This window comes from Macadamia integrifolia, chromosome 9 (genome assembly GCF_013358625.1).
Source record: "Macadamia integrifolia cultivar HAES 741 chromosome 9, SCU_Mint_v3, whole genome shotgun sequence".
Lineage (NCBI taxonomy): Eukaryota > Viridiplantae > Streptophyta > Magnoliopsida > Proteales > Proteaceae > Macadamia > Macadamia integrifolia.
The window spans coordinates 11,069,726-11,081,578 of NC_056565.1; the positions used below are offsets into that span (position 1 = coordinate 11,069,726).

An 11,853-nucleotide genomic window follows, 5' to 3' on the forward strand; every position below is an offset into this window, starting at 1 on the left:
GATTTAGAATCTATTAAATGAAGAGAGAGAAAGTGGATTCCAAATCCATGGGCCGTACAAGAACAATCTCGTACGTGAACCTGATCCGCTCTCTCTTTGTGATACCCTACTTTCTAAAACCCAATCTAATTACCCCTATTGACTTGGTTGATCATATAGGGGCTGAACCGGAGCGAACTAACGCAAGTACCATATGGAACATGGTAGCAAGAGTGACCTTGAACTCGGGTTGGCCTGACATGATCGAGTGGGTACCAAGTGCAATATGTGCACCCAATCCTTGCACTTGCATGCACCATGAGGCCATGTACAAGAAGTAAGGGTGCATGCTAGTAATTTTGGGTGCATATGTATTTTAATTATAAGAATGAGTTTGTCCCCATTGAAGTCCAAGTGGAACATTAGCAATGGGCTGACTAGAATGGTATACCCACCTGAGAATACTCATATGAAATATACCCACTTGAGATATATCCTCCTAAGAATGCCCACCTGAGATGTACCCACCTATGACTAGAAGATATTTTTGGGGGCCCAAGTATAAAAGCGGAGACATTTATTGTCTTTTCCCTCATTAATGGTAATTGGTCGGTGGGAGAGTAAAGAAGAGAGAGAAAAAAGAAAGGAAAAGGAGGAAGAAGAAGAAAGAAGAAAGGAAATCGACTGTAGAGTTTCATCGGAGCTAGATCTTGGTATTTTGAGCCCAGATTAATGATCAGCTCGCCGGGATGTTCGATTTGAGGTAGGTATTGTACACATTTTAAGGATTCTTAGGAAACTCCTTAAACCCTCTTTTTGATTTTTGGGAAAGAACCCACTTGGATCTTGCTAATCTTACATGGATAATCAAATCTAAGGACTAATGGAAGGTGTGCACAGTGATTTTGAAGGATTTGGAAGGAGTGTTAGTGAAGATCTAGAGTATTTGAAAGTTCTTAAGCTAAAGAAGTGAAATTTGGGGTTTCATTGGTGTTCTTGAGAAATAGGTAAGAATCTCCCTTTTTCTTTTGATTTGATTTTAAATCTAGGTTGAGCATACATGATTAGACTTTAGATGAGTGATTTGAGTCACCGGATCGATCTCAAACAAGTTCCCCAAGTCGGGGAGAAGATGGGGAAGATAATGGAAGAATTTCGTTTCAAGATTGGGGGTGTTCCAGGCCCACCTGTCTTTGGGTCTCTGACCCACCTGAGTTCCCAGAACTCAATTTCTGAACTCTGGTGTAACCAGCGGGCATGAAACCGGTAGGCTACGAAGCTCGCCTGTCTTTGACTCATGCCCACCTGTCTTTTCAGAATGTCCATAATGGGTCCAAATTTGATGGGTAACCCCCATTTATGATTCTAGACCCAATTTTAGTGTTCAAACATGATGATTTTGATCCCAAAATAGTGAAATGATAAACGATTATGTTTATAATAGGTTACACTCATTATACGCGTACCCACACATCGGATCTCTTACGTGCCGGGTACAAGCACCGTGTACATATACAGGTAAGTGGGGAGTGGATTCTAAATTAATTTCAGAATGTTATGCATCATTTAACATGTGTTAGTTTAGTCATGTCATCATGTCACTTGTGTGTAGACTAGACATCACATATGCCGTATCACGCATTGAATGTGCATTTACATAATATGCTATACTTTGTGTTATGATTGAATATTCTTTATGTCTTGATGTATGTAATGGAAGAATTTAATATGGACATGATATACATGCTAGATTAGATGCCGTAGACGGCTTAGAAACGAGTGCATGGTGGCTCGTGGAATGGGATGCAGTGTCATCGTGTAATCGTATTATGCTCATATAGAAGCATTCGGCTAGAATTTATATACCCCTTTGTGCTACGACCCTTCCCAACAAGGGTTTATATGTTGGGTTACTATTGGGGGAAAGCATCAGATTGTGGTTGTTGAACTCCTGCAGTGGTTAGAAGTACACACGGCTGATCGCTAAAACAGTCGATAACCCCGATGTTATATTCCAAGGGTCAATCATCCTGCTTTTAGTTTGGGTGGAGTCACCAATTTACTTTCTGTCATTTAAATTTGTCGAGAGTTGGCTTGCATTTTAAATTCTGGTACCAACAGTGGGCCTTTTCCGACAACCCTATGGGCGTATCACAGGATGGGGTCCGTGGCTCGTACTTGGGGCATACGTGCACTGTGGTTGTGAGTAGTACATAGCCTATGACTTAATAATGTTGTTAGGCTAATAAATTAAAATGAATTGCATACATATAGGCGCATATGTGTTGTGACTGTTTGTTTGGTTTTCCTTGTGTGGTCTTTCTTTTCACTGACTAGGCTAGTGAACTCATCCCACGTGCACAATTCTTTTTAGGTGATTTTACAAGTTACCTGCAGGGAGATCAGGAGTAGGGCCCCACTGTGGAGTTCCCTCTAAGGACTGGTGGGTCCCTAATGAGTTCGGGCACGGTGCCGATTGCACGTGCGAGGATTGTGCTGCATGGCAATAGTGACTCCAGTGTGATTATTTTTTATCATTTTGATATACTCCCTTTTGATGACTTAATGTTTAAATTGTTATATTTTTGTGTATATATCTTGCTTTTGGGCCCAAATGTATATAACTTTTATAACTCGATTTGGGTATTAAATATTTGGGAAATAATTATAGGTATTATTATGAATAGGTCTTTCGCTGAAAATACAGGTCTTATCTTAGTTTAGTAGATGTATAATGTATTGGCAGTTACTGCATTATTGATCCTGGTAGGTTTGTGAGTTAATCGGAGTTAACTCGGTCATCGGCTCTGTTCTGTGCGAGCGGGGTGTGACATTCTTTGCCTTAGTGTCACATCCCACTTCCAATAGACCCAACTTCCCATTAGGAATACCGACGGTGTGAGTAAGACACGTACCTGTCTTACGAACCTACCAAGATCTCTGATAACAGTACCTTAATATTTCACAATCTCACATCACAAACCAACCATAAGCAGCGGAATCAGAGTATAGTAGCTAAATCATCAATAAAATGGAGAAACGTCTATTGATAATATAATAGCAATAACCGAGTTATTCTATTACATTCATCCATGGTATATAATATAAAATCTTAAAATATAAAATCCATAATTTATACCCAAAAGTATCAAAATTAATGTACAATCTCACGGTGCGGCGTAAGCACAGTGGTCACCAGCATAGTCCTGATCGTGCTCCCCTGCTTCTAGCATCCACCAGTTGCTCACACCATACTCTGACCCAGAAGATACTAGGTCACATGCCATAGGCACCACAATACCTGCATCATCTAAAAAAAATGTATACATGGGGTGAGCTTTCCAACTCGCCCAGTGAGGGGTGGGGTCAAACACATCCAAGCAAGACAATAATAATAATTCATGATGCATAATAGGAAAAATTAAATACATAGTCCATGATGCTCGCGATGCAGTTCATTTATTTATTATCCACCTAACAATACAAACTAAGTCTGGTAAAATGTTACTACGGCGTATTAGGCTGTATCCTTTGTCTCGGAACCGCCATCGACTACATAAGGATACAAACCCTAGCCGTGAATAGAAGTCTGTCGGTCCCCGTATGCATCCATGGGTCACCCAGCAAATCCCTGACAATCTCCTCCTGGCTGTCATGGCACCGGTACCAATCATCGGCCATTCCTAACAAGTTTTCACCTCTAGCAAAAATCACATCGTACCGTGGGTGTCGCATTCCAGAAAGGCACATCGAACATACTACAATGGGTTATCCAACACCTTTACTCCTGTTGGCAAGGGTTCGTAGCATAGGGAGTCATAGCTAACCACATATATGTTATTTGTCTTCATAATGATACATTTAGTATGAATTACATAATACCAGTAAGACCTCGGTCACAAAGTGTAATCCATCTCCAAATACAGTCTCGGGTACATGATATCGGTAGCACAGCCGCCACAAAGTGAAACTTGAGACCGTTTACCTAATCTAGCATGCATATCATAGTTGCGTATGGACTACACAACACCGGTGCCAATCATCGGCCACGAAGCGTATCCATTTTCAAATGCAGTCCTGGGGTACACGATACCGACGAGACCACGACCACAAAGTGTAACCTGCACGACTACAACTAACTCTAACGCACATAATCAATGCATGAATGCAACATACACAAGGAAATCACAACACCGGTACCACTTCGGCCACGTAGGATTCCGTCCCATACATACAACCAAACACACGGCGATCATGGTACTGGTACCACCTCGGCCACAACGGATCTCATCATACATCTTCATTCAATTTATATCATAATCGTAAAATGACAAATATAACATGACATATCATCATCGTATCTGAACAATTACAATTAAACATGTTAAGCATGTGAGCAATTTAATAATAATGAACATTCCAAAAGTAAACACTGTCCATCCCTCACCTGGTTTATGTTCAAGTGTGTTAGGGTTCAAGTACGGCCATATATCGATCAACTCAACTTCGATCTCGGGGCACGTTCGTGCCATTGGCCTAGATACAAGGGCAATCGTACATCGGTACGTGTTAGAAAGATCGGGAGAGGCTCACTTGGGTCACCCCCAAAAGGTACAATCAGGGTTTTCCAATGATAGTAATGTCACCGGAAACACCCACCGAAAACAGGATATTTCCACCCGAAATATCAGTGCTGTTTCCGGTGGTGGTGACAGAGAGCTCACAAGCCTCCGTGATCCACCGAAAATATGCCACCAAAAGTAGGCCCAGCGGATCCGATAGCATGCTTTCGGTGGTGGTACAAAACTATCCACTTATTTTGGGGCTTCTCGGCTCGGGCCCGATCGCCAGGATTTGTTCCGTGGAGTTTGTAGGAAATTGTCCTAGCATCATTCTAAGCCAATAAAATCCTGATTCCACTGAGCCGTTTGGGAGATGCCTCGATCGAACGATCGAAACCTTAGTTGATCATTTGGCACTACTTGTTGCTGGAGCTCACCGGGCTTGGTTCGAGCTCGGCAATAGCATTAGGAGGGTAGAATATGCATTCCACGACCTCCACACGGTTTGTACATTAAGATTCCATCCAAACCTAGCTTTGTCTAGGTCAAAAATGAAGAGAGAGGTGGTGGAAGGGAGTGTACTTACCTCCGGTAACGATTTCGGCAACTAGGCGGCAGTCGGCACCAATGTAAGCCTTCTCACTTCTTCTTCCCTTCTTCTTCTTCCTTTCTCTCCTCTTTCTCTCCTCCCTTACGTTGGACACAAGAGAAATGAGGAATAAATTCCTCATTTCTTATTTGAGTGTTAATTTTGGACCTTAGGGTCTGTTTGGTTGGACCCTAATCGGACCGATCGGGTTATTATGACTTTCGGAGCCCGAGAACCCGTCCATTTAGGTCTGAAATGCATTCACGTCACAAAAAAAATGTGGGGGATGATATGTGATCATCCAAGACTATTTACGACGCGAGTGGTGAGACCCACGAGCATCGACACCTTGACAGCAGCCTGCTAGGCTCACCAGAAATAGCCCATCGGATTCAGGCCCAGTGGATCAGGTGGCTTGCTTCCGGTGATCAAGATAGCTTGCTGTCCAATAGCTGGTCTTGCACAGGTGGTTGCCCTCGGCCATGCTCAAGGCCTTTTGACACTCCAATACGTGTCGGGATTTATATGTGAGGAGTCGGATCGCTTACAGTCTGGGATCGGAAGGTACGAATCCCCTCTAGTTAGACTGGCACGCGATGCACGAACATGTGAGTTCATCTCTCCCCCTTCGACAATGGGCGATTGCGAGCCAAAACCTGGCCGTGCTTCCGATCTCCGATCCGAGACCTATCACAATAGTTCAAATTAGACCGAGTCAGGTCATGGGTGTAACACTTAGTGTTTTCATTTGGCATTTTGTATCCTACATAAGAGCTGGCATAGGTTTAAGTTTACCAAACTACCCACCTAGTTTTTCAATTTATTTTTTCTTTGGTTTATTCAAAAAAAAAATATATTTCAAAACTATCCAAAACGCCTTTTTTTTTCTTTTTTTTTTTGGTAATAATCCGAAAAACTAACCATGAAACAGTACCTTCCTTCCCAGTTTTTCCCAGGCTGATTTTGCAGAGACTCTTTCAAAAAAAGATTGGCAGAGCCTTTCCTCACCGGAGTGGTTTTAAGTCAAAGGAGAAGGGGGATTGCTAACATTCTCTCTTTCTTGCGGTGAGAAAGGGGACCGCTCACATTCTCTTTCTTGCGGTTCTTTCTCCCCATCATCTCTCGTCCTCCTCCCACCCTCATCCTCATCCTCATCCTCATCCTCATCCTCATCAGAGAGCTCCGGCTATTCAGGTACATTTCCTACCCGTAGCTGATGTATAACTTTATACATTATTGTTTTATGTTTACGTGTTTATGGATTGTTAACTTCTACATGATTGCATTTTCTCATTGGTAGTCACTTGTTCCGCTTAACTTCTACATGATTACATTTTCTCATTAATAGTCACTTGTTCCGCATCCGGCGGTGTACTCCGGTCGTGAGTTCGAGACCCCCTCCAAACTCCCTTCCAAATCCCATGGGTGTCGGTTTGGCCTGCGCCGGACATTGTCCAGCGCGCCTCATCTAGCCGACACATGGTACACTTCTTGCCAAAACCCTTAAACGAAAGAGAGAAGCCCTTTTGAATCCCATCGAAGTTCTATGTCTTCTCTGTTCTTGACGCCTTTTCCAACCGTTTCGGTTACCAAGTTTTGCAGTCAATGTATAGCAGCAACCTGCAATCCCCATTCTTTTTGCGCTGAAATTTCAATTCCTTCAAACCATTCACCATCCCTACCAACAAACCCTAACTTCTGACCCGTCCTTATACTCCATGGGTTGAAGTCGCAAAGATGATGTGGTTTTCTCTCCAAAACCAGGAAAGTGTTCTTTCAAGTTTTATTAAACATCGATGGTTGTTAAAGTATTTTGATTCCGTGATTTGGAAGACACAAATCAAGCGTATTAACTGAGAAGTCTTGGGTCGGAAGAAAGAGAAACTTAACTGGGTGTTTCGCATGTACGTTTCCCTCTCTGAGGCTTCGTTCATCGAAGTCATCCGATCATCTTTAGTTCACGTGTTGACTAGGTGAGGCGAGGCAGCTCTGTCCAGAGCCAAATCCAAGGGTGGCCGTGGCTCCATGTGTCTCCCGCTAAGGTCCCACCCCTGTTGGGGTTGGGATAGCCCGGTCTGTTAAAGTCCCGACCACAGTGGGTGTGGACCATGTGTAGCGACCTCAGGAAAAAAAAAAAAAAAAAGAAAAGAGAAGAAATTGTTTTGTGACGTTTCTACCGTGTCGTGTTTCTAGTTTCTAGGTACATGAAACGGTTTGGTTCGCATAAGTGTTGGTGTGATCTGAACCGAATCAAGAATCGAATCGATTCTGAAATTTGATTCACCAATCGAATCTGCTCGGTTTTTCAATTCTTAATCTGCCATGAAGTTTGGTTCTTGCACTATTCGATTCTTGTACTTGGTCTATATACTATAATGGGCGATATATGACACTACCTAACTAGACAATAATAGATCACGATGGGATCATGCTTCCCATTGTATTCTTTGTGTTCTAGCTTCACCTTGTGTATGCCATTTTGGTGTCGATACCAACTATCATGACATGGTTATAAGTATCCTTCCATATCCGTCGATACTAACCGATACATATTGTATCTTTAAGGTACTGATACAATATAGTAAGAGACAATGCTTAAATTTTTTTTTTTTTTTTGGGTATTAGTATATATCAGAAACCTCATCCGTAATATAAAATCAATTGAATGCACTTGCCTCTTCATACTATATTCTCCTTTTATTCATGATATATTTTACATATTACTTATTCATAGTGTTTAATGCTTCAAAACTGTATTTTACATACATCTTAAGCATTTCCATATGTTTTTTGACCATTTTATATGTATCTAGCGTATCTCCGATACAATATGTCTCTTAAAATCACCCTTCTGATATGAAACCCAATACCAATATTTTAATCCTACCATCACTATCATCATCATCATCATCATCGTCATAGTGGTCACTGGTCAGTCTTTGTCATCCTTCAGGTTGAAGAGGTTGAAGTGCAAAATTAACAGTGGAGTGCTTCCCTCCCGATTGACCAATAAACTCTCTAAACTTATGCTCCATGTTTGCCATATTCTTTGTCAACTGTTGCACAACTATGCCAAGAGTATCGACGGATATGGAAGGATCTCGACGAGTTGGTGTATTTTTTTTACTCGGTTGATTGTTTCGGTGGTCAAACGGCCATATTATGACCTGAAACTTGGTGGGTAGCTTGTTTTAAGGTTAATAAACATGTTTAGAACTTAAGATTGCAAAAATATTAGAATATGATAATGTTTTAGAATTGCACCCTTGTTTGGTAGCAACCGTCGACTTGTTTTGGAGATTTTACCTGCTTCATTGCTAGAACAAGATATAATATGATAATAATGACATTGGAGTGATTTTGTGTTCAAATGCAAGGAGGAGCCAAAATTTCGCCGAGATAGTCGAGTTGGAGTTGAAATTTTGCTGAGACCCTCATGAGATTTTGTATTTGTAAGCCTTGGTTGGTATCATTTCGGTATCTCGTTGAAACGGTATCAAAATTTTGGCCGAGATACCGACATGTCAACCGAGATGATGTCCTTTTTGTAATTTATAGCATATCTCGTCTCGGTAAAAAAAAAATCATGAAATTTCTGAGATCTAGCGAGATCTTGAACCATGCTTGAGGGGGAGGTCTCATCTTTCTCTTCCCATCTCCTATCTCTCCACTCTTCCTCCCCCCTTTCTTTGGACTTTTTCTATTTTGTTTTGTTTGGATCCATGTATCGACCCCATTAAGTTAGGATAAGGCTGAGTTTGTTGTTTGTTTGTTCTTGCTCCGGCTTGAGGGGTTGTTAGAGGTTATGGAAGTAAGGGGAGGGAAGTCGAGGTTAGTGCCCCCTAGGGGTTGTTTTGTCCTTTATGAATTCTTTGGCTATTAATTCCTGTTATACCCTTGTTAGTAGTAGTTCTGTATTTATTGAATGAAGTGAGAGTCCCAACACTAAGAGTTGTGACTCCCAAAGTAACATAACATCTCTCTCTCTCTCCCCCCCCCCCCTTCCTCCTCTCCCCTTTCTCTTCTCTTTCTCTTTTATTATTTATAGGTCCAATCCAAATATTGATAGGTTGTCCCTCCCTTCCCACTATATTCTAGTACCCATTTCCAGAACCTGCATTACATTGAGGATACTTCTCCAGTAGCATTGCTTTGGCCTCCTTGCTAGCATGGAGTATAGCTAGCTTTCTTTTCTGTTTTCTCGCCACAAGATATTAAGATAGAAGCTCCATGCTTGCCATGCATGGCAATGTGTCAAAACCATAACAAGACCTATTCATAAGAGGGTGTTGTTTGTATTGACCTCCATTGCTAACTCTTGTCAGTGGTTGGTATGAGTTTGTGTTATGTTCTTGTTGCATGGCAATGTGTCAAAACCATAACAAGGCCTGTTGATAAGAGGGTGTTGTTTGTATTGACCTGCATTGCTAACTCTTGTCAGTGGTTGGTATGAGTTTGTGTTATGTTCTTGTTGCTTGGCAATGTGTCAAAACCATAACAAGGCCTCTTGATAAGAGGGTGTTGTTTGTATTGACCTGACACCCTGTTTCATGGTAATGAAGTTAGAGTTATTTACAAATTGGTAAGTGGGGTGGCTTATATCTATTTGCAACAACTACTAAGCCTTTTCCCAACGGCTTATAATTACTTGCATTCCTACTTAATGTGTCAATTGTAATTCAAACTTGTTTGCATTCTTTTTTAATTTTTACAATAGCTCAATTGAAGTTTATTTTTGATGAACAGGAACATAAAAAAATAGATGACGGATATGCTGGCTACTTTCGGTAGCTGTTATCAGGTAAATTTTATGAAAATTTTATTTGTTTGTTTCCAAATTAATCTAAATATGTGTTTGTCCTTTTTGTAGCTGCGCAGGTATGATCTTCGTCTGGGGTACGTCACTGTTGAGGAATACGCAACCCTTGTCTGCCATGGAGTTGCGGAATTAAATTCAATGATAACAGCCATTAGTTGCCACGGAATTAAGCTAACAAAATATTCATCCGATGTTAAAACATATGTCGATATCGTAAAAATTCTCGACAGGAGATATGTGTTAACACCAATAATATGGCTGTGCAATTTGGATTATATTCACTGCATGGTATATGAGAAGGTGCTGAATCTTGACGAGTATATAAACCTATATAGAGATAAGTTTGTGATCAATGACAAATCTGGTTCCGCTGTGTTACCAGGATCAAGACTACAGAAGCTTATAAGGTTTTTCTTATAAATTAGTTATTTATTAAAATATTCACTTATATTAGATTCTAATAGTGTTTTTATTTCTTATATTATAGAGAAATAATTAATGGGTTCATTCATCTTCTTAAAGAGAAGATAGGAAATTGTGAAGTTTACTTAGAGAAAAGTATTGTTATCACCAGAGATGGAATTTGCAAGTTTGCTCGATTAAATATACCCATTGATGGTATGGTGAGAATTTACGTTTTATATGTTTCTATTATGTTTTTTTTTTTTTTTCTTTTGATAGTTTGATATTAATTTATTTTATGTGTCAACAGCTTCCAAACCGATGTGTGTAGACCAATATCTAGGTAGTCTGAGACATCTGATAGATCGTAACTTTCCAAGAGTTAGCTGTCTGAGAGATTTCAAAGAATTTATTACTCAACCGTAAGAGTTTTATTGAAATAGTCTATTTATTTATCTGTACTGTATTTCATTTTTGTTTACTTTAATATGATTACGATCTTGTAGCAGATCCCTTGACAATTGCTTGGAGCACCCTTTTTTATGGACCACCGATGATAGATATACTTATCTACAAAGAGTGCAGAATTTAATGTTTGGTAAGAATAAGTTTCATCATGAAGTCCTAATGGCTCTAGGAAATATTATTGAACAAAGAGATGATCAAGCTGGTCCATCATGGATACCACGTCTTCCATATGATCGTTTTTATTGGAAGCCCATCTCTCTCTCTCTCTCTCTCTCTCTCTCTCTCTCTCTCTCTCTTTTTAATGTAGAATTGAATTGAATTTCCCAAATTCCCCTGTTAGGATTTATACTGTGTTGAGGTGTACTCCTATTTGGTGCTATTTTACCATCTTTTAATATATATTATATATTTATATTTGGGAAAATTAGTTAAACACCCCCTATACTATGGCCTGATTGCTTGACACCCCAAACATTTGAAAAGTTTACTTGAACCACCCTTGCATTTAAGGTTTATTACAATGGCATGTTGAATATCCTAAAAAGGAGGCAAACTCATCAGGACGAAGTCATAAAAATCAGAAAATAATTCTTTAATGGATTCAGATAGTGTTACCTCAGGTTAAGGGATGACTTCCTAGTGACGAGCCAAAATAATTCTTGTGTCATGATTTGTGTGAATAAATTATTCATTTTTCCTTTTGAGGAAAAGCCAACATCTCCTTTTGAGGCATGACCAACATTTTTTTCTCAACATTACTACTGTTCTGGTTGGTCCTTAATGATCTTGGTTGTCGCAGCAAGTACACTCAGAGGATGGAAGACAGTATGAAGTTCCTTCTAGTGGAAAACACATTGATTCTTCTTAAACCCAACCATAACATCATTATCATACATCTACGGTCGGCCGAATAGACATCGATGGGCCTCATAGGGATCACATCGCACCATACATCCTCCTCATACTGATGAAGTTTTAGAGGCACAAAACATTTCTGATTGACCTCTAAAGTGTTACCATTCAGCAATGACACT

The 11,853-nt window shown here is 40.3% G+C and overlaps 1 protein-coding gene across 12 annotated transcripts in view; it reads left to right on the forward strand.

Annotated features, from left to right (window-relative positions):
- LOC122088908 overlaps positions 1-11,853 on the forward strand; it is a 32,649-nt gene that overhangs the window by 8,875 nt on the left and 11,921 nt on the right. For 2 of the 12 annotated variants that reach the window (XM_042658276.1, XM_042658277.1), the window contains 6 exons: positions 6,077-6,324; positions 9,877-9,931; positions 10,001-10,356; positions 10,437-10,567; positions 10,662-10,773; positions 10,858-10,949. In XM_042658276.1, coding sequence (XP_042514210.1) covers positions 9,893-9,931; positions 10,001-10,356; positions 10,437-10,567; positions 10,662-10,773; positions 10,858-10,949 — 730 coding nt within the window. In that variant the 5' untranslated portion in view covers positions 6,077-6,324; positions 9,877-9,892. The remainder of the gene's footprint in view (positions 1-6,076; positions 6,325-9,876; positions 9,932-10,000; positions 10,357-10,436; positions 10,568-10,661; positions 10,774-10,857; positions 10,950-11,853) is intronic. The other 10 variants (XM_042658275.1, XM_042658274.1, XM_042658280.1 and 7 more) reach the window with 8 other exon arrangements.